Source organism: Varanus komodoensis, unplaced genomic scaffold (genome assembly GCF_004798865.1).
Source record: "Varanus komodoensis strain SLA01 unplaced genomic scaffold, ASM479886v1 scaffold20_1, whole genome shotgun sequence".
Taxonomy (NCBI): Eukaryota; Metazoa; Chordata; class Lepidosauria; order Squamata; family Varanidae; genus Varanus; species Varanus komodoensis.
The window spans coordinates 15,488,426-15,510,525 of NW_025335587.1; the positions used below are offsets into that span (position 1 = coordinate 15,488,426).

General features: G+C 50.3%; 1 protein-coding gene across 2 annotated transcripts in view; it reads right to left on the reverse strand.

Annotated features, from left to right (window-relative positions):
• Window positions 1-22,100, reverse strand: part of SGSM2 (small G protein signaling modulator 2) — a 65,015-nt gene that overhangs the window by 23,053 nt on the left and 19,862 nt on the right. Inside the window, exons 3-9 of one of the 2 annotated variants that reach the window (XM_044429820.1) lie at window positions 11,689-11,851; window positions 11,382-11,453; window positions 6,886-7,050; window positions 5,734-5,801; window positions 4,942-5,087; window positions 3,349-3,483; window positions 304-428 (exon numbers count right to left, since the gene is read on the reverse strand). In XM_044429820.1, coding sequence (XP_044285755.1) covers window positions 304-428; window positions 3,349-3,483; window positions 4,942-5,087; window positions 5,734-5,801; window positions 6,886-7,050; window positions 11,382-11,453; window positions 11,689-11,851 — 874 coding nt within the window. The remainder of the gene's footprint in view (window positions 1-303; window positions 429-3,348; window positions 3,484-4,941; window positions 5,088-5,733; window positions 5,802-6,885; window positions 7,051-11,381; window positions 11,454-11,688; window positions 11,852-22,100) is intronic. The other variant, XM_044429822.1, reaches the window with a different exon arrangement.

Below are 22,100 nucleotides of genomic sequence, written 5' to 3' on the forward strand. Positions count from 1 at the left end.
CCAGTCTGAACCCACGCCAGACTGAACTCAACCCCAGTCTGAACCCACGCCAGACTGAACTCAACCCCAGTCTGAACCCACGCCAGACTGAACTCAACCCCAGTCTGAACCCACGCCAGACTGAACTCAACCCCAGTCTGAACCCACGCCAGACTGAACTCAACCCCAGTCTGAACCCACGCCAGACTGAACTCAACCCCAGTCTGAACCCACGCCAGACTGAACTCAACTCTGTTTTTGTTTAGTTGCAAAATACTCCACCTCCAACCTTCTGCATCAAAAGGATGTGCACCGGGACCTTACCTTTTCTCAAGCTCCGAGTCCCCCAGCGTCCCGTTCATGAGCTGGTTGGGTGTCCATTTAAGAGTCAACGAATCGGCAGACTGGTGCAGGGACAGATAGCCCGGAATGGCCTCCATGTCATCTTTCTGTGTAAAAAAAAAGATTCCTTTAGGAAGAGGACACCTGGAACAAAGGCAAGAGGCTGGAAGACTGCAGGAGGGCAAGGAACGGGATGGTGGGAGCTACCAGGGCTTCTCAACGCTCATGCCCTTCCTGGAAGGGTTCCCAGGCCCTGACCTGCAGGCTGTGAAGAAGGGAGAGACTGGCGTGGCAGAGTGGAATCGAAACTGAGCTTCAAGCGTGGACGCCCCAGGGGTGGGCTTCATCTCTGCCCTGCAATCACCTGGCCAGCCCATTGCTTACCCTTCCAGAACACCCTTTGCAATACGGGGGAAAGAACCCGGACCGACTGTGCAAAGCTTTGCAAAACAGCCCAAATCCAACGTGCCCAGAACATGCTGATGTGCTATCGTTTCTACGTGTTACTGCAATATCCAAGCGGTGTGATGGTCAAAGCAGAGATGGGGGATATGCTGGCCTGCAACTCCCATTATCCATCTCTGTAGGTTATGCCAGCCGGGGTCAATGGGAATTGCAGTGCACAATATTTGGATGCCTCTCATGGAAGCAGCTCCGTTTGGAGAGGCAAACTGCATACCGAGCTGGGCCACCGGTTCATTTGGCCCCATCTTGGGGAGCAGCTCGCCAAGATTTAGGGCTGCATCAATCCTGCTATAGATCTTTTAACCTGCGGGAGTCTGAGACTGACAGGGGAAGTCTGACTTGAACCCTTGCAGAGGGCCTTCAAAATCACGCCGGAATGAGGCTGAGCACTACATTTGCCCCTTCCAGATACCCCAGGGCTTTTCTTGATAAGCAGGAATTTTGCAGAGACAAGTTTTGGCAGGCGGATGCTCTGGCTCCTTCCCAACGTATGCACAGCCTGAACAAGTTCTCTTCTGGCCACAAGAGTTCACTGTGTGAGGCTTTTGGAATGCGCACGCCAAACTTTTAAGTAGCTGCAAAGAATGTGAAGACTGAGCACCGCAAGGGGGGGGGGGAAGGAAAGAGAAAAGGAGACTAAAATGAGAGTCTCTCTGACCCTGGTTGTCCCTTACATGTCAATGAAACCGGCCTTTCATTCTGCCTTCATTGACTCACATGAATTGGTGAGTCATTGCTGTGATTCTTTCCTCCCCCCCCCCATTTGTGACTTGTGTCCTTAAATGATCTGGCTTATCAGAGTCCAGTTCCTATTCTTAATGTTAACGAGAAGGCCAGGAGTCCCAGATGGTTTGCCACGCTGAGTTTAATACCCGCAGCTCTGAAGGAGTCGTGATAATTATTAATGGGATGAGTTGTACCCACATCTGACTGCCCACTGAAATGTTGCCAGCTCATTACTGCAAGGAGAAGAAAGCTGGCAGGAACAAGCTGGAGGGTGAACTCCTAGACATATTTACTGGGGGGAAGTTCAACAGAACTCAGCGGGGCTTCCTTCTAAATGAACAAGTACAGGATGGCACTCATTATAGTACTCATACGGGAAGATGTCTAGGGAGAAAACAAGATAGCTTTTTCTCTGCGTGTTTGAGAGGGGACTCTGTTGAAATGACGGCTGGTCAGATGTGAACACCTAACAAGCAATCTTTGTCCCTCGATGCTGTGATGGATAACAGGTGCTGGAAGCTGCCACCGAAAGGACAAAGGAACATTTTGGTCTCTCCATTTGCTTCCTGTTCTTCCTCCAAGGAGATCAACATGGCATACACAGCTCCCACCACAATTTATCCTGGGAAACTTTGATGAGGGCTCTCGTCTGGAATTGACTGAGCAGGTCTTCCAAGGACCAGGCATTCTGGATTGCAACCATTGATGGTGCATGACAATGACAGACTGAATTTTATCTATTTATTGACATGCTCAAAATATTGTATCGACTCTTCAAGGCTATGCCCTGACATTTTAATTTTTAATAAATCATTGGCAAGTATAATCATAGCTGGCTATTCTGTTCAGAGGAGCTGAGGAGCTGATTGTTTTATACTGTAGCCAAATGTCAGTTATCCGGATCATTCTACCCCTAAGAGACACCTGAAGCCCTTTCAGAAACAGGTAAGCATTACTTTGGCCACCTAATGAGAAGGAAGGACTCCCTGGAGAAGAGCCTGATGCTGGGAAGGATTGACGGCAAAAGAAGAAGGGGACGGCAGAGGATGAGGTGGCTGGATGGAGTCACTGAAGCAGTTGGCATGAGCTTGAGTGGACTCCGGGGGAAGGTGGATGACAGGAAGGCCTGGAGGAATGTTGTCCATGGGGCTGCAAAGGTTTGGACATGACTTCACAACTAGCAAAAACAAACTAAGATGCAAATGAACAGAGAGAGAGACAGAGACAGACAGAGATTGATTGATTGATTTATCCAGCCAGCCAGCCAGGCTTTATCTAGAGAAAGCAGACAAAATAAGCGAGGCTGGCACAAGTTACTCATGACACAACTATAATTTGTCACAAGATGCAGGGACAAACGGACACTGACTTAAATGGCTTGAAAGGGTCACACAGCGGGAAAGAGGTGATTACGCACATGTCAACCATCATCCTGTTGGCCACTGTGGGAGGCATGCACATACGCACCAACCCCCTTTCCGGAAGCTACTTCAAAAGCTAACAGTCTCCGTTCTCACAGCCAAAGCTGCTCTTATCTAAAGAAGATCTAGGGGAAAGCAGCTTCAGGGCCATTATCTCTGATGTCTTTCCTACCCACCTGAAGGTTATGATACTCTGGAATGCTTAAGAAAATATCCTGGCTTTGGACACAAGGAAAAGTCACTATGCTACCTCTTGAAGCTTAAGGACTTCCTTGACATTCTTCTGGCCGAGCCCATCCAAGACAGAAGACATCTGTGACTTCTTTCCTGTTACTCATTTTCTGCATCCCGATGTGGATTTGAAACATCCCGCTGTACGTGTCTGGGCACAGGCTTCCCTGATCTGAGCACTTACCGGCTGAACCAGGACGTTGTTCTTCCCATAGAGCAAATGTGTCTTTGAGTTCTGGTGCAGTGACTCCACGTAATCTCTGGCCGAAGCTGCGAAGCGGTCTTCCGACATGCTCCCACTTGAGTGCCGTTTCCTTATCTAGTGCACACAAGAGCTCAGCATTACACGTACCCAGTCGTACCTGCAGACAGCCACGCGCCCCTTTCTCAGTCTGTCTAGGGTGCAACTGAGAGCCAGGACGGTGCAGTGGTTAAGAGCGCTGGGCTGGGCTGAGGCAGCCTGGGTTCTCGCTCCCACTCAGCCACGGAGTCCACAGGCTGACGTTGGGCCAGGTGCAGATTCTCAGCCCAACCTACCTCGCAGGGTTGTTGTCTGGCTAAGACTGAGATCAGGAGGAGGAGAATGATGCAAGCTGCTTTGGGTCTGTTGTAAGGAAAACGGGGGTATAAATCTAACCAATGAATGAATGAATCCAGAGCGTATTTAGACAGAAAGATGGGTGTCCCCCGACTCCCAGCATCCCCCAGACAGCAATGCTAGGAGTTGCAGGACCTTCTCCTGTGCACACACAAGATTACATCCCAAACGATGCAGCGCACTAAGCCACCATAGACAAGATGAGATGATCCACCCGCCCAGCCGGGGAACTGGCATCTGATGGCCACATAATTTCTTTCCAAAGTACGAAGGGAGCGACTACCCTGGACCAAAGCATGCGTGTCGGACGCAGAAGTTCCCACATTCGCAGGAAACAGGTTCTGCGATCCTTCAGTGTGACACCCGAAGGATGCTCCAGGTCCAGTTGGTGAACCTTGGGGTTCTAGTACAAAGCTAAGTAGGTGCCACTAGTCTGAAGGCAACCCAGCGCTGCTTCAGGCAGCAACTGGAGAACTCATTAGACTGGAGAGAGGTCTCTCCCTGTTCCTGCCACCTCCTTAGCTATCGCGGCTTCGGAGCAGAAGAAAATAATGAGGCCGCCATGTTCTCCCATGGACGGCACTCTGGGTAATGTCAGTGGGAGAAAGAGAACAGTGTGCACAAAAGCAGGAAAGTGCTGTTTTGGGAAGCGGGGAGGGACAAGCTTTATTCTGTATGAGACTCCTGGAAAAAATGGCTCCTTTGATTTAAAATGTGTTTTTTCTCCAAAGTAAGGATCTGCAGGTGTCAACTTTCAAGAAAGCACTCTTACTGCAATTTCTACTTTTGGACTGGGCCTCCACCATGCTGCCCCATCACACCCTTTTTCCTCTTCTGAGGAAGCCAAGGTGGCTTGCATGGCTCCATTTTATCCTCACAACAACCCTGGGAGGTAGGCTGGGCTAAGAACCCAGTGAACTTCTCGGCCAAACGGGGACCAGAACCAGGACCTTTTGGACCTTCTGGTCCAACATTCTAACCACTGCACCATGCTGTATATTATTATTATTTGTATTAAGCACATATTCTGCATTACTAGCCCCACAGGGCTCTCGATGTATACACAATATGGATGCAATGTATGTGTCATATGCACGTCCTGGTTGAAAAGCTGTATACAAAAGCATTACACAATAGATGTTTTAAAAATCTAAATATCGAGGGCAAGAAGCAACCTACTCCTAGCGCTGGCCGCTTGGACGGGGAGTCGTGCCGCACGTGGGCGCCATGAATCCGGTGCCTTTGGACCAGCTCATTGGCTGAGGGGTCGGTCCAGAAGTGGTCTGCCGTCTTCAGTTTGGTGTACTCAAGGGCACACGGTCCAACTGGAAACAGAAGGAAGCAAAGGGAATTCAGGGAGCCTTTTGGTGGCGGGCCCAAACCACTGAGGTCTCTCTGTCAGGCCACATCCAACTCATTTTGCTCCTCAAGCGGAAGGCGCATCTCTGCCCAGAGAAGCTAAATGGCCCAGCAAGGACCGGCCTGCCACCTGGTTGGCTCCCGAGGGCAGCAGGTTAGTTTAAAGTTTGCAGGGCTGGCTGCACCAAAGATACACACCGTCCTCCAACAGAGGGGAATATCTGAGTGGCAGCTCAAAAGCAAAAGCTGGGGACGGCTGCACTAGGCAGAAAAAGGACAACAGGAAGCAATTTGGGAAGGCTCCATCTTCAGGAGGCCTAAATTTATATTCTTCCAGTTTAGGATCTTGCTGCTGAATGGTTACAAGCAGCATTCTCCAGACATTTTAGAATGCCTTGTATTTATCTCTTCTGTAATCATTAGTATTCAGCTCCTTCTCTGTGCCTAGCATAATGTGTGTGGGGTTTTTTTTTTCAGTCCCTTTGGTGCGACTGCATCACATTTCTGACTCATGTTCATCATTTCTGCAAACGCCTTTGAAAAAGCACATGGTGTGTGTCAAAACACAGTTCTTCTAAAGCACACAGAGCTAACATTTAAAAAGACGCTTACCGAGGAGACATGCCAAAATGGGCCCACAGACCGGATCCGCCAGTAAAGCTTCTTTCTCATAATATTTGCTGAAGATTCCGACCGGAAAAAACAACCAAAATACCTCTCCGTGAAAAGGGAAATGATTGCATAATACATTGTGCAGAGAGAGGACATAAGGGGGTCAAACTCGGAAGTGTCTTCAAGCAAACCGAGAATTCAGCCTCTCGGCACTTCGAAGGACATCGTGTGCCCAGATAAGCATTCTTATTTCTGCCTCTTAACTTGTGGATCGCCCTGAGAGCAAGCAAATTATTTAAGGCACTGCAAGCTGGACAAGAACCATACGAATGCAAGGAGACGCCTGGTAACCAAGCAGGGGGTTTGTCCATCTAAGCCACCCTTGCATTAACGACGCACCCAGGGGGCAAGGGGCGACCAGGAATTTGATGGAAACCGGCAGGCAGGAAATGTGCCGGCCTTCCTCCGCCAGACTCCTCCATGTCTGTCCCGAGTCTCTTTCTCCAACAACAGGAAGTGCGGCCTTTTCCCCACCAACCCACTGGTGACAAGGCAAACCTATAGGCACAGCAGGGCTTAGAAGCACGAAAAGCAGCTTCCCGTACCACTGGCGGGAGGATGGCCTTCAGCTTCCAGGCTCGGCACAAGCGAGCGAGCTGAAATCGCGACCCTCGTGCCACTAGATGGCGCCAGAGCGCCAACGGGCGCAGGTGGCTGCTGAGCATCCTGCCCAGCTGAGAGTGACCTCATGCCCAGCCCGGACGCTTCCAGCTTTCCAAAGCAGCAGCAGGCGGCATATTCAGCGCCGAGCCTCCCTTGGAGGCCTCCTGCCACATAAGGCTCTGCGAGGGGCTGCCCTTGAAGACGGCCCAGATGCTTCGGCGGGTCCAGAATAGAGCCGCCAGGTTGTTAACAGGGACTGGCAGGCACGAACACAACACTGGTCCTTTTCCACCTACACTGGCTTCCAGTTGAAGCCTGGGCCCAGTATAAGGTGCTGGTGATGACCAATAAAGCCCTAAATGGCTGAGGGCCCGGTTACCAGAAGGAGCGTCTCCTTCCATATGTGCCCGCCCGCCCGCCCCTTAGGATCGGGGCAGACGCCCTTCTCTGGGAGCCCTTCCTGAAGGAGCCCCGGCGCGCTCGCCTTACCTGCAGTTGTCCACGACATACTGCACAATTTTGTCCAGCACCCTCTCGATCAGCGCAGTGCGCACCCAGATGTGCCTGACGGCTTGCGCGGTCAAGATGGGGGCTTTGCTTGTGGCCGAGCTTTGCCTCTTCAGGGCTTCCTGCCCTGCTGGCTGGCATTTCCTGCTGGAAAAGGAAGCAAAGCGTGGAGTGAGAGAGTGGCTCGAAGCACACCCAGGGCCAGTGAGGCAGAATGTGCTCACGCAGGGGTCGTTTTAAGGACTTTTAAAAACTTGCTTGAGCACATCGCCTCAGGCTACTGTTTATGATTCATAATGCATAACTTAGCTGAAGTCAGAAAAATAATATGGGACGGGGAGGCATGATTTTTGGTCTCCTGCCACGGAGGAGGAAGAGCGTTGGAGGAAAGTGACCAAAAATACAGAGAGAGAGAGAGGGAGACAGACAGACAGACAGAGGCTTCAACTAGTGTGTGTCTCACACAAAAGGTAAGGAATTCGGCCTCGCATCTACTCACTCCTGTTTCAGATGTGCTACCTATCCCTTTTCATCTAAGCCTAGCGCTAGACGAGACGGAAATGGAGAAACTAACCAAAACAATTCACAGAGCTGGATCTTCTCAGATCATCGGTACTGTGGATAAACTGCTTTTCTTTCTTAGAGGCGAGACGTCCAGTGCAGCACTGCAGCTTGGGACACTTCCATCCAGGGTTCCAACTCCCCAGCCAGCCAAGCCCACTTCCAAAAGACTCCATTCCACTGCCACCATCTTTTGTTCCCCTACTCCCAACAAACAGCTTTCTTAATCCTCTCTGGGCAATATGAATGGGGTGGGGGAGTAATTCTTTATAAGGTCTTTTGTATTGCTGAAAACCTTTGTATTTTTCCAAGTCAGTTGACACTTTCTGTTGTTGTGGATTAAGCCATTCTGACGACCTGTTCAGAGCATGAGATGGCTTTTAGTAAAACACTGGGATCCACTGTGTGGATGTAAGAGTTTAGAACATAGAAAACGCCCGGCTGGATCAGGCCGAAGGCCGGTGAGGCTGCATCCGGTCCAGCACTCCGTTCACAGAGTGGCAAACCAGCTGCCCACTGGATCCCTCCAGCTGGACGGGTGCGGGACCTTCTCCTGCCCAGCTCCTCAGCCACTGGGGCAGGCAGGCAGGCTGCCTCCAGCAAAGGAGGAAGCCCATGGCCAGCAAGGCTAGTAGCCAAGGGTAGCCTCCCCCCTCATGGATCTGCCCAGTCCCTTTTAAAGCCACCCAGAACGGTAGCCATCACTTCCCATGGCAGCAAATTCCACAGCTTCACTATCCGCCATACGAAAACATAATTCCTTCGATCGGTCCAAAGCCACCCACCAATCAGCTGCATGGGATGTCCCCGGGTTCGAGTGCTAGGAGAGGGGGAGAACAATGCCCCCCTCTCCTCTTCCGCCACATTATGCATTATTTTGAACCCCTCCCTGCTTTCCCTCCTCCTCGCCTTTTTACGAAGCTCAGCAGCCCCGGCTGTTGTAAGCACGTCTCAAAGGGAGCCGCTCCAGCCCCGCGATGGTTTTTGTGGCCCTTCCCTGCATGTATTCTTGCGGGCCTTCCCTTCTCTTCTGTGCCACGGGCTGCACTCGGAGTTTCCCCCCTGCCACAGAACTGGGGTCCCACTTGAGTGCGGCAAATTGCCACAAACACGACACACACACCCACTGGGCTTCCCAGGCCCGCTTCTGCCAGGAGCTGCGCACGGAAATGCGGACCTCCCGGCGCAGCTTTTTGCAAACGGCCCGGACCCGCGGCCCCGGCTGCCTCCCAACCCGCCCTGCTGGCTGCACAGGCCCTCTCGTTTGCTCAGCCCACAGCGGCGGCTGGCTCCTTCCAAGCAGCGCGTTTCGAACATGTGACGCTGGACCCACTGGCAGCTTATCGAGCGCTTTCCGCCTCTGTTTTAATTCCCGTAGCTGAGGAGGCACCGAGGTATGTTGAAGCTTCAAGGGATGAGTCAAGAGCTTTTCAAACACGATGACAAGCAACAGCAGAGGGGCAGCTGGTTGCCAAGTACATAGGCTAACGCTCACAATGCACCGGAACTGGCTAACTTGGAAGGGACTCAAAGGCACAAAGAAGCCCTTTCAAAACCACAATATCCGGAGGACCAGCCAGGGCACTTTCTCTTGTTTAGCGGCCTTCTCTGCAAACAGGCTCATGACAAACAGGGGTTCCGCTTCCCCTTTGCATATGCGCAGACAAGTTTCTAGTCCTTCATGTCGCAGGGGAAAATGTTTCCCCATTAAGAGCCCAACAGGAGGTGTTTGCCGGGTGGGGTTGTACTGGGCAGCCCCTGCAATCTGGCCACCATCCTTGTGGCCCGGCGCTGCACAGATTCCCACCTGGCTATACCCTTCCTGTAATGTGGAGCCCAGAGCTGGACACAGGACTCCAGCTGCGGGCACACCGAAGTCGGATAGAGTGGCAGGAATACCAGGATCACACTAAGTTACTGTGGCTTATTTTCCATGATCACCTTCAGACCCTGATCAGTTCTCTAAACCTGGGTGTCATGGCGCACTGGAGCAGGGAAAGTCCTCCAACAGCCTGTGGGTTGCCGTAGGGTATGGGAGGGGCTGTTTCTCCCTCCAACAAGCCATGCCTCTGGGTTCGGATGACACAGCCAGGGACCCCAAGGCAGTGCTTAGGAGAAGTGCACCATTGTGGCTTATCTTTACAAGAACGGCTCCACACTGTTTCCACCAAGCGGCAGTGGGGAGGAATGCCGAGTCGGGGAGAGTAAAACTCTCCCCACTCCCCTCCAAATCATGGCCCAGATCTCGGCTGCGTCAGAAACACGTCCTGCCCCCAGAAATCCAATCTGGGCGCCCCGTTGCTCCGGCGCTGTTTGCCACAGTTACCGACAAATGAGTGTGAGATGCAAATTGGACCACCGAGACCCAGAAGATCCAGCAGAACCCCAAAGAAAAGACATGCTAGCGATCCACGCTAATGACTTTTTAACGACAATGCTGCTGATAGGTGAACGGCCCTTGGGGGCAGGTGCCCAAAATAGGGACCGTTCCTGGTAAACAAAGACGGCTTGAGCTTAGCACGGTTCAGACATTCTCAAGCGCTGGGCAAAACCAATTTGCAAACAGGTTCTGGGTGGGGGGCAGGGGGGGATCCAAGCAGCAAAATTTGCATGGGGCAGTGAGAAGGCAAACACGACGGGGCAGTGGGGAGGGGAGCCCAGGCTCCGGGGCACGAGGGAAAACGCTGCAGAGCTCAAATGGCATGCAGTCATGCTCTGGAAAGCTGGCATCAATGCGACTCAAAAGGCAGAAGCAAAAGCAAGCTCCCAGACTGGCAGAGCAGGCCCAGGTGTAGGCTCCTTGTCTGAGCCCAGGGACTTCTGCGCTGCTTGCCTGCTTTGCCTCGTTCCCTGAGACGCTACTTTTCTGAGCCCAGGGACTTCTGCGCTGCTTGTCTGCTTTGCCTCGTTCCCTGAGACGCTACTTTTCTGAGCCCAGGGACTTCTGCGCTGCTTGCCTGCTTTGCCTCGTTCCCCGAGGTGCTACTTTTCTGAGCCCAGGGACCTCTGCGCTGCTTGCCTGCTTTGCCTCGTTCCCCGAGGTGCTACTTTTCTGAGCCCAGGGACCTCTGCGCTGCTTGCCTGCTTTGCCTCGTTCCCTGAGATGCTACTTTTCTGACCCCAGGGACTTCTGCATTTTATGCTGCATGGCACCGCATCCCATTCTTTGTGCCCAAGCTGCCATCTGTTAAGCGACGTAAATTAGGCACAGGTTTACCAGCTCAGTGAAAAGGATGCTTAAGGAAGCTGGTGGTTTTCGTTAGTCTCTATTTCCTTCCGCTTCAGAAGAAAGCTTTACAACCCCTTCACGCCTGAGTCTTCCAATACACTGTGGCTATCGTGTGCATAGACGAGAAACCAGACTTCCAGTCCAACAGAAGGCGGGCTGGGGAGCTGAGATGGAAAGCAGAGAGGTGCTTTTCAGAAATGCCTCCCCGCTCGGCAGTTCCATGATGACGGGTAAGCAAAACAGCGTGGAAGGCAGAAAACCAGCGTGCTTGTTTTTGAGTGATCTAGGAAGCACAGCTCTCGCCCCTCGTCGGCTTTTTGGGCTTATTCCACTGCCATGTAACAAACTCCAATTTGGCACCGAGCACCGCGGCATTCTGGATACCCCAGAATTACCTGGGCTGATTGTTTCTGGGGAGAAGATGAAGTCGAGGCTTGTCTTATTTTTAAGCAGCATCCAAGGAACAACATACGGGAAGTGACCCTGCAGCAAAGCAAAGGGTCCCTCATGGGGTGGGAAATAGGTCAGACACTCCCCCCACCACTTTGCATGGGCGCCCTGGAGATGGTGCCTTGGAGAGGGACAGAGACCATCCAAAATAATTCTCTCCTCCCTGGAAATCGCGGACTACGAGGAACGCAAAGAAAGATCTTATTTTGTCTATTTTGACTTAATGTAAGCTAGTGACCTGAACAGAGGTGGAAGCGCTCTTGAATAGCTGAAACTCCTGCCCACAGTCTCATATTTTCTAACAGATGACCTGGAAAGGGAGAAGAGAAAATAGGGATGGGTTCTTTGACTTCTTTAGGATTCAAGGGTGGTGGGAGGGCATGTGCTGAGGTCACTCATTTGGGGTCAAGGGATCTGCTGGGAACAGGAGAACGTCTCCGGATTCCAGGCTGCACAGCCAATTGCTACACAGAGGGTGGGAACTTTGGTGAAGCGTGTTTCACCCCTGAACTGCGGCTGCTGTTGGAGACTAACGTGGCCCTCACCTGTCTTCCACCTGCTGCAGCAACTCCTGGGCTTTTCTACAGATGTCGTTGGCCACATCGTAAGTCTTGCCCACCTTGGTGAAGAGGGCAGCAATCTTGTCAGTCCGCAGGAAGCCGGCTGTCCGTCGCTTGAGCATGTGCAGAAGGCATGCCTCCACCACCCCTGAGGAGGAAAGTAGAGCAGAGGGTAAATAAGCAGTATTTCTTTTCTCCAAGGTTTCCTTAGACAAAGATGGACTGCCCCAGCTTCTCAAACCCTCATAGCTCCAGATATTTTGTATGCCAACTCTGAGCATTTTTCTTGTTGACCAGAGTGGTTCGTGCGGGCAAGGACTGACAGGTATGCAAAGGCATGTTTCCCGGAAGCAAGGAAATTTTTAAAATCTCTGCTTTAGATCAAGGACGGGCTGAAGAAAGATATCCAGATGTTTTGGACTTCAATCTCCAGGAATTTTGGACTTCCACGCATTTGGAGATCTGTTCTCTACCCATGTCTGCTTTAGCTGAGCAGAAAAGCAAGCAGAAAACACCGTAGTCTCAATAGAGCCATCTGAAATAAAAGTGTAAAATTGCCAGATGCTAAAGGTGCTTTATGAATCTTTCTCTCACTGCACCAGAAGATGCCCATGTCTTGAATTCAGTAGCTATCAACTGAACTACTCAGTTCTCTTGGCATTAAACACCCACGGAGTGTTTCATGGATGATCAGCCTCGGTTGATTGGTGATTAATTTTTTTAAAGAAGAAGGCAAGAAAGGATGTGGCAGAGGATGAGCAAATTTCAAAAACCATCTTTTCCGGATTGCCCTAGCCACAAACACTTACATTATGTGCCAATTACTGTAAACAACTCTGGAGTTGCAAACTGGCTTTTTGCAGCTTAGAAAGCAATAGAATGCAAGGAAACAGAAGCTGAAAATCTCTCTCTCTCTCTCTCTCTCTCTCTCTCTCTCTCTCTCTCTCTCTCTCTCTCACACACACACACACACACACACACACACACACACCAACTCCAAACATCCTTAACAAAGCAGTGGAAAATACCAAGCCCTTTTATTCACATGAAGTTGGAAAAGTATATATTTTGGGGGACACAGCCCCTTCTATTGTTGATTTTTGGACAGCCTTGCTGGCTATTAGGCGGATCCACGGCTGGCTACAGAATCGGACTCAAAGAATGCTCATCCATGGCACCTTCTCAGACTGGGGAGAGGTAACTAGCGGGCACTGCAGGGTTCAGTCCTGGGCCCAGCGCTCTTCAACCTTTTAAATTAATGACTTGGATAAGAGCAAGGAACAAGGATTAAATTTGTAGATGACACCAAACTGGGTGGGTTAGCAAACATCCCGGAAGACAGACAGAGGATTCAAGGTGATCTTGATAGGCTGGGCTGAAAACAACAGAATGAAATTCATTCGGGACAAATGCCACATTACTGCACCCAGAAGAAAGAAACCAAATGCTCAGTTACAAGATGGGGAATACTTGGCCTGGTGATCCTGCGAGTGGGACAGATCCTGGAATTGTTATAGATCACGAGCGGAATATGAGTCAACAATGCAACGTGGCTGCAAAAAGGGCAAATGCTCTTGTAGGCTGCATTCATAGAAGGATCACTTCCAAATCTCATCAAGTGCCAGTTCCCCTTTGCTCAGCGCTGGTTAGGCCTCACCTGGAGTCCTGCATCCAGTACCAGAGTTGAAGAAAGATGCAGACAAGCTAGAAAGGGTTCAGAGGAGGGCAACAAGGATGATCCAGGGACTGGAAACAAAGCCCTGTGAGGAGAGAGTGAAGGAACTGGGCATGTTTAGCCTCACAAAGAGAAGACTGAGGGGAGATAAGATAGCCCTCTTCAAAATCTGAAGGGTGGACACAAAGAGGAAGGCCAGGATCTCAATCATCCCAGAGTGCAGGACACGGAATAACAGGTTCAAGTTGCACCAAGACAGATTCCAGGAAGATATCAGGACAAATTTCCTGACTATTAGAGGAAACCCATGAGCAACGGAGGTGGAGGGCTCTCCCACCCTGGAGGCATCTGAGAGGGAGGCTTTACCTGGGAGTCCTACACCAAGCAGGGGGCTGTACCTGAGGGCCCTCTGGCCCCTTCCGACTCTACTGTTCTGTGATTCTGTGACCTGAAATAATGCACAGGCGTGGTACATGAGTTGGCAACATCATATATGAGCTCTGAAACACGCAGGTGCATCCCCCCCATTTGCGCTTCACTGGGATTCTTTAATCTGCTTCCAGAGAATGGCCGCGCTCTGTGCGTGCAAATTCCGTTTTAGGCGCGCACAGTGCCCGGACGCAGCCTTCGTGTCTTCTGGGCTCCAGATTGCAGCCAGCACTTGTGTGGGTGGGAGAGAAAAGCACATGGCTTTTCCACCATCCTGGCTTCCTACTCACAGCCTAGAAGTGCTCTGCTATAAACCTCGGTGAAAAAATGTTAGCAGTTCCAAAAAGAAGGAGAAATACGCAGTTTTCCTGGCGAGCAGGTTGGTTGCAAGAAAGGAGTTGGTGCAAAACTTTATTTTAGCACCAAGGAAAGGTTTTCAGCACGGCACCGAGAGGGGTGTAGTGCTCAGGGTGCTGGACCAGGGACTGGGGAAGCCAGGGATCAAATCCTGCTCAGCCACAAAGCTCAGCCAGAGACGATGGCCACTCACAGTCTCTCTCAAACTAACCTACCTCACAAGGTTGTTGTGATGGTTTTTTTTAAAGGGAAGGAGAACAGTGTATGCCTCTTTAGAGGAAAACAGGAGACCCCCTCCAGAGAAATCAGGGGTTGCACTGATGGGGATAAGCCAGGACTTGCATTGGGAGCCCCCAGATTCTCAGCAAGATCTCCTCTAACACTGCAGAGGTGCAAATAGTCTTAGAAGAGTTACTCCCTCTCCTAACACTTGGCCCACCAGCCTTATTTTCAATTGCAGCCCTCTTCTAACAAAGGAATTTTTAAAAATCAACTGACCCTGTCAGAGGTTGGAAGTTTGGTGCCTTCCAGATATTTGGAATGGCAGCTCCCAGAATGTCTGGTTGTTGAACATGCTGACTGGGAAGGACGGAAGCTGTATTCCAAAACATCTGGCGGGCGCTGGTTTGCCCACCCCTGGCCTCAACTTTGCTCTGCAAAAATAGCACAGTTCCCCCTATTTGCACCTTTCTGCTGAACAGCTGCCATTTTTTGGTGGGGGAAATCTTGCTCGACTAATTCCGTACTGAGCCCCACAAAAAGGCGCAGGAGGCAATAAAGTTTTTACAAATCTTCCAGGGTAAATAGGGGCCCATAGGTGTTGGCCCCCTCTATCCTGGGAGGAGGTTACTCATCCCTAGACCTGCAGCCACCGCACAGGTATCCAGGTGATTACAACTTCTTTTGGCTCCAAACAAGGTGTGCTGGAGGGGAACTTTTGAGTTCCGGGACCAGACAAATGAGCGTCTCGCCAGGTAAGGGGGGGCGCCTTCTGCATTTTACAGGCACGTACTCAACAGGACTGCCTGCGAGACACGGATGCTGCTTCCAGATGCTCAGCAAAGCCTCGGGAAGAGAGACGGCACAAGGAGTGACCGCGTTGCTTAGGAACTGCTTGCGGTTGCTCTGTTGTCATTGTTACTTCTGCCACTAAAATTTTTTAAAGTGGTCCATCAAATATTAATGGAGCAAATAAATGACAGGCGCAGCAGACGAGGGCATTTCGCCGTTAAGCATCTTGGCAGGCATCCAGGGAAACTGGATTGTTGAAGCCCTCTCCGCGGTTTTGTAAAGCTCAAGCTTGTGCGCAGGTAAGTAGCACAGGAACGCTGGCAGCAAGTCCCGAGAGGAAAGCCATGGGGGCGATTCGAAAGTCTGTGTGGAGTCAGCCTGGGAATTCAGCATTCCTATGAGGCTGGGGGCGTACAGGCCTCTGAGGATGTGTGTGTGTGTGTCTCGGCTAGCTACCTGCTTCTTGGAACTCGACTCACGGCCCACACGAATGGACTCTCGGAGTCTCAACAACACCATGAGTGCGAAGGAGCTTGGAATTGGTGCAGAGCACTAGATGGATAAGACTCAGCAACTGCAATCTGGGACCGCATTAACAGGAGCATCACTTCCCGGGCACGCAACGTTCTGGTTCCCCTTTACTCCACAATGGAGAGGTTTAGGGTTGGGGCCCATCTGGAGTCCTGTGTTCAGTTCTGGGCACCAGAGTTGAAGAGAGATGCAGACAAGCTGGAAAGGGGCCAGAGGAGGGACCACGAATAAAACTCTGTGGGGAGAGATTAAGAGAACTGGGCATGTTTAGCCTTGAGAGGGGAAGACGGGGAGATAGGACAGTCTTCTTCAATAAGACCTCTAGCTGTAGCAGAAAAGAAAGCTGTTCTAGGGTTTTTCATGCCCACTGCTCTTGCCAAACCGTCCCATCATCCAGCATTAAAGAGCCTGCTGAATACTAAAAAGAGCGAGCATCTGTGGATGTGATCCGGAAAGCCACAAAAGCAGCCTAGAACCCACATGGCATCCCAGGAAGATAAGAAGCTCATGGAAATGGTGCATCAGCTGAGATGCGGCACACTGGCAGAGACATGCCTTGAAAAGGGGGAAAGCAATTCACTGTAAGAAAACCCCATACTCAGTTGGAAAGCCTTCCCACAGAATCTAGATCTCAGTGACAGAGACAAAATGGACGGATTTAATCCAACTTCTCTTGCTGTAATTTTGCTGACCTCTCCCTTATTGCTCTAGCAAATCATTTAGTCTAGGGCTGCTTGGAGCTGGCTGTCGTCTCCCAGGGAGAAAGACTAACCTTTTGGTGTTCCCTTGAGCCCGACAACCTGAAGCCAGGCCCCCGGAGTTTGACATGCCAAAGGGAGGCTCGGTGTTCCTTGCCGCAAAGTGGGCTCCGTTTCCCAGCTGCCGAACAATCTGCGTCTTGCACAAGCTACTTGGAGAGAAGCGGGGAAAAGGCCGATTTGGCCCTGACCTGCCAAGCTCTCCGCTCGGCCCTCTTTATATGATGCTTCCCTGCACAAATATCCCTTCTAAGGGCTAAAGGTATTTATTTGCTCTGTTTCTATAGCTGAAGCTCCCTGGCCAGTTCACAGTTAAAACCATAAAATATAGTATGATATGATGCAATATAAAAGTCTACAGGTTGAAAGAAAGCCAAATTATAAGCAAGCAACACTGCGGGGCAGAGCAAAGATTTAAAATACAGCCACGGGTGGGGCATTTGCTGGCAGCAAACTCCCACGGGGGGGGGGCACTGTGTGATCCCCCCCTCTCGCTCTGGCCCAGGGAGGGTGGCTTGCCAGAGGGGAAGCAGAAGCGTGGCGTTTTGCTTGCCGAACGAGCGCAGAGATGACGGGGAAGAAGACAAGGACCGAGAGCAGCAGGTGAGGAGACCGACTCGCCAAGGGAGGGGGGATTCCCATAGGGGGGGCACGAAACAGCTTTAATTTTGGAAATTGTTCTGAAAGCGAAATCAGCTGGGGTGGACGGAACAGAAAAGCTTGTCTAAATAAGTCACCGAATAAATAAACGAGCAGGCCCTGAGGAGGAAAAACCGAGGGACACGTACTTCCTGCTACATCATCTGGGTTACGATGCTCCAAGTTTGATTCCTCTGGCCTACAGCTAAGCCTCAGCAGGCAGGCAGGCAGGCCCAAGCACAAGGAAGCATCCTTCAGAAACCAGGCAGTCAGAGGTTCCTAATTGCATTGGTAAGGCAGGTAAATCTAATTATCTCCCCAGCACAGTTTTAACTCTCTCCGTCCACAGAAGCTTCTCAACAGCAGCCTCCGCAGACCTCGGATCGGCAAACATGACAACCTGAAGTGTTTGCCGCTATCTCTTATAAAATGTATACATGCTTGCACACGCGTGCTTGCACACCCGCCTGCCCGCATGGCTGACATCGAAATAAGCAAACTGTGGCAAAAGCATCTTCCTCAGTTGGTGCATTTCTTCAAGGAAAGCCCACGGTTGCTGGGTTCTGGCGTATTTCTTTCTTTCATTTAAGGTTTTTGTATACCATCCCAATTACTAACGAAGTCCCTGGGCAGCTTACAGAGCGCGAGCCAAAAAACAGAACCCGTAACAATGACAACAGACATCTTAAAAAATAAAAAGAAGTTCTAGCAACTGGATCACTGGTCATTAGAGAAATCAAGCAAAGGAAGTGATGCTGGCAAAACCCCAAACAATCCGTATTTTCTTTCTTGAAATTTTCTTTTAGACCAAAAAAAAAAACTTTTACGTTTTGATGGCTTAGAGAATACCAAATTACCCCTTCAAGCAGTGGGAACTACACTGAAGGAAGAGGATTTAAACCCCCCAGAAAAGTGATTCATTCCCTGAAAATTCGTGGCATGTGTGTGGGAAGGGCCACGTGACACGAAAGTGGGGAGGCCCATGTGATGTGTGTATATGGGCAGGAACCTCATGGCGTGTGTTGTGAGAAGGGGGCAACACGGGACGGGACGCACAGGGCATCCATGTTACAGGTTTGTCCCGAGTCTGCCCAAAATGATGCTCGAGTCGGCAGTTTATGTGCTCAGCGTATTTACGGGCCCTTAGCTATGTCAGATGGGGCAAGTCCCTGCCTAGCTTGGGCCGTCTCCTCCCTCTCCCAGGGCCAGAAAATGTCTCTATCCAATGTTGCCGTGGGCCCCAAGTAAAGTTTTGGCATTTGACATTTTACCTGCACACATGCTTCTTCAGGGATGAGTAACAGCTGAACAGAACAGCAAACGGCTTTGCTGAAGAACACAGGAAAAAACATCTTTTTAAAATGAGCAGTTGGGGAGCATTTAAAGATACACCTTGTTACTCATTCTTCAGAGATCTCCTAAACCCAAAAGCAGCTTTCAGCTCAGCGGGGCTGAATCATTTATGTGAAATCCATCTTGTCATGTTTTCTGATCTGATGATCAGTTCTGCATCTTAACAGCAGTTCTACCCTAATATACAAGGTACCCACGCTCCTAAGGGACAGAATTTGATCTGTGTATTCTTACTCATAAACAAAACAGTTCCATTTATCACCAGAACAGAACGCGTGGCATCCCCCATGGAAAATTTAAAAGCTAAGCAAACCACCACCTCCCAGTGCCGGGCCAAGAAAGCAAAACAAAAAAAAATAAAAATAAAAACAATTCCTCGACTTGGTTGAAATGAGGTCAAACAAGCACAAATTGTCCAACTTTTTGCTAGCTTCTGGGTAAAAAAAGCTAGCAAAAGCCACCCGGGAGCTCCCAAACAAGCCAGAAAGATCGAATAGGATGCAGAAGAGTGTTTCTCCTGATGTGACTTCTCAAGCTGGGAAAGTTCTAGTTTGCACCCACCCAAAGCTGAGTTTTGGTTCAGCATTACCCACCCACTGCCCGGTGGCAGCTCTCCGGCTTTTCAGGGATGGTCTCCTCCAAGGATCCGTGGAAATGGCAGAGGCCAAGCCAAGGATGTTTCCACGCAAAAGGGCCACCTGGCGCCGGATCTTGGCCAGTTTCAGTCTGTAAACGGAACCAGGGCGTGCCTCTCTCACACTTGCTAACATCGGCCTCATCCCTGCACATCGCAGAGTAAGTTTGGAACAGAGTCTTCTGGATGCCTTGGCAGTATATCAATGAGCAAATAAAATAGTTGGGGCTGTCACAGAACTGACGGTGCTGTTCAGAAGGCGGCGGCAAAGGCGATGCTATTTCGGCACGTTTGCATCTGTTTAGATGCCAGCCACTAAAACTGCAATAGGGGCAGAGGCAAATGGCTGGGAAAAGCTTCTGTCTGGGGAGTCAGTGCCTTTCCTTTCATGTTCAGTTGTGCTAAGAGTTACTTGCAGTCTTCACTGGAAAGTACCAGACACCACCTCATTTGCCTGCATGTGTGGATACGGCCTCTCTAAGTCCCTGGTTCGGCTGTAATTATGCAATGCCATTATTAGCTGCTCTGTAAATCAGGAGACCCCTCAGGTTCCTCCTCCTGTCTCCTAAGCCACAATGCCCACTGCCCTGTTGGAAGGCGTGCCTTTTCATCTCAGCCGAAAGATGATGGTTTGAACTCCATCTTGCAACAAAACTGAAAACCGTGCTTTGCTCTACCTTCATTTCTGCAAGATGAGTAAAACAGATGAAATGGGAAACCGTGATTTGCCTCAAAGCAGGAGGGGAGCGAGGAGCAGGACAGAACAGGCCAGTCTTCACTGAGTGCCAAACCATGGTTTAGTGTTACGTCACACATGGGTCTATTTGTAAATTAATGCACCCCCCCTTTCCGACCACCACAATTTTTTTCCTCCCCTTCTTTTTCTCATGCATAGGCACATATTACACACACAACACAGCTGCTGAAATTTCAGAGGGAGCCGCACTTTACATTTAAAGACTTTCCTTAGAAACAATGAGGGCGAGCAGCTTTAAATAAAGGAAAATTAAGACTTGAGCCACACGTTTGTTGCATCTGATGCTATTAAACCACCCTCGGTTTTCTACTAATAAAATGTGGGGTTTAAAAATTGATGAATGAAAAAATAAAAACACCTCTCATCGTATTTTGTAAGGTTTCAAATTTGGATGTGAGTAGATAGGTTGGACACAGGGACGGCTGGTTACCTTGGGCAAGTGTTATCAGTGCCACTCTGGTTTGGGCCTTGTGTGCTTAACTTTACAACATCAAAGAGTATATATATGGCTGTTCGCTCACCCTGGTGTTGTACTAATGATCTTGGAATTATTTGCTTCACTCTCTTCTCTGTGCAACTAGAGCTGTTGCAGGACAGAAACGTTCATGTGCTCTGTGTGGGTTCCCCCCGTCCCCCACCTGCTTTCCAGGCATGGAACTCCATGATGATTTGACTCAAGTTTCCCTTGCCTGGACCACGGGTTGCTGGTGCGGATAACAGAATCCTTGGTTTTGCCTATCATTAATTGCTCTGTCCTGCACCCCATCAGATGCAGTAGGCTCCATTTTTAATTCTACAAGAGGCGAACCAAACTCCCCCTCCCCGGCTCATTGCATAGCACAGAGAACGAGGCGGGATGGAGAGCCGATCACACTAATTGTCTCATTGCAGTTAGAACCGCGATCAGTCATTAGCCAGACAGGAAAGCCAGCTTTGTGGATACACAAATAATTATCCAATAATCAGGAAAAGAACACAAGCAGCAAGCGGTTTTTGACAGCAGCCCCCGTGGCAAAACTTTAAAGGGAGGCTGTGCTTTCCAGATGTTCTTTGCACGGCAAGAGAGTCATGGTGCATCCGAAGCAGATGATGCAAGAATTGTTATTAGTCGCGAAGTCGTGCCCGACCCATCGCGACCCCATGGACAACACTCCTCCAGGCCTTCCTGTCCTCCACCATCTCCCGGAGTCTACCCAAGCTCACACCAACTGCTTCAGTGACTCCATCCAGCCACCTCATCCTCTGCCGTCCCCTCCTTCTTTTGCCCTCAATTGTTCCCAGCATCAGGGTCTTCTCCAGGGAGTCCTTCCTTCTCATTAGGTGGCCAAAGCATTTGAGTTTCATCTTCAGTATCTGGCCTTCCAAAGAGCAGTCAGGGCTGATCTCCTCTAGGACTGACCAGTTTGATCGCCTTGCGGTCCAAGAGACTCGCAGGAGTCTCCTCCAGCACCACAATTCAAAGTCCTCAATCCTTTGGCGCTCAGCCTTCCTTATGGTCCAGCTTTCACAGCCATACATTGCAACTGGGAAAATCACAGCCTTGACTATACGCACTTTCGTCGGCAGGGTGATGTTTCTGCTTTTTAGTATGCTGCCTAGATTTGCCATAGCTTTCCTCCCCAGGAGCAAGCATCTTTTAATTTCTTGGCTGCAGTCCCCGTCTGTGGTGATCTTGGAGCCCAGGAAAATAAAATCTGTCACTAGATGCATCAATAAACCGCTGCAAAGAAACGCTCCGGTGTTTTGGTGAAGTGAAACATTGCCACCTCTTTATTTAACTGGAGCGTCTGCTAATGAGCACTGGGGGTATGTGGCCAGTTTACGCAAACTGCACCTGGGGGCTCAAAGATGTTTGCTCAATGAGTATTGATGATGGATGCCTGTTGAGTTAGGATGAACACTACATGCTCTGGTAGTGGCTGGAGAAGCAGCAGAGGGGAAAATTTGGCCGCCTGTTGAGAGCCTGAGAAGTGTAAGAACTGATCGCGACACTAGCAAATTGGGGTTGGTGTAAGCAAGGGTAAAGCGGAGGTTGTGAGGATTCAATGGAACAGATCAGATAACCCCCTTGTGCTCCTTAGAACAGTAGTGAGATGCTCATGATAATAAAATAATAATAATGACTAAACTTGCCCTCGTGGACAGCAAAAAACTAATCCTTGCTCTTTTCTATGTGAACTTCATGTCTTGGGAGAGGGCCATCCTTTCCCCTTCGCAATCATCTCCTACTTTGCACACCTGGTATAAAAAGAG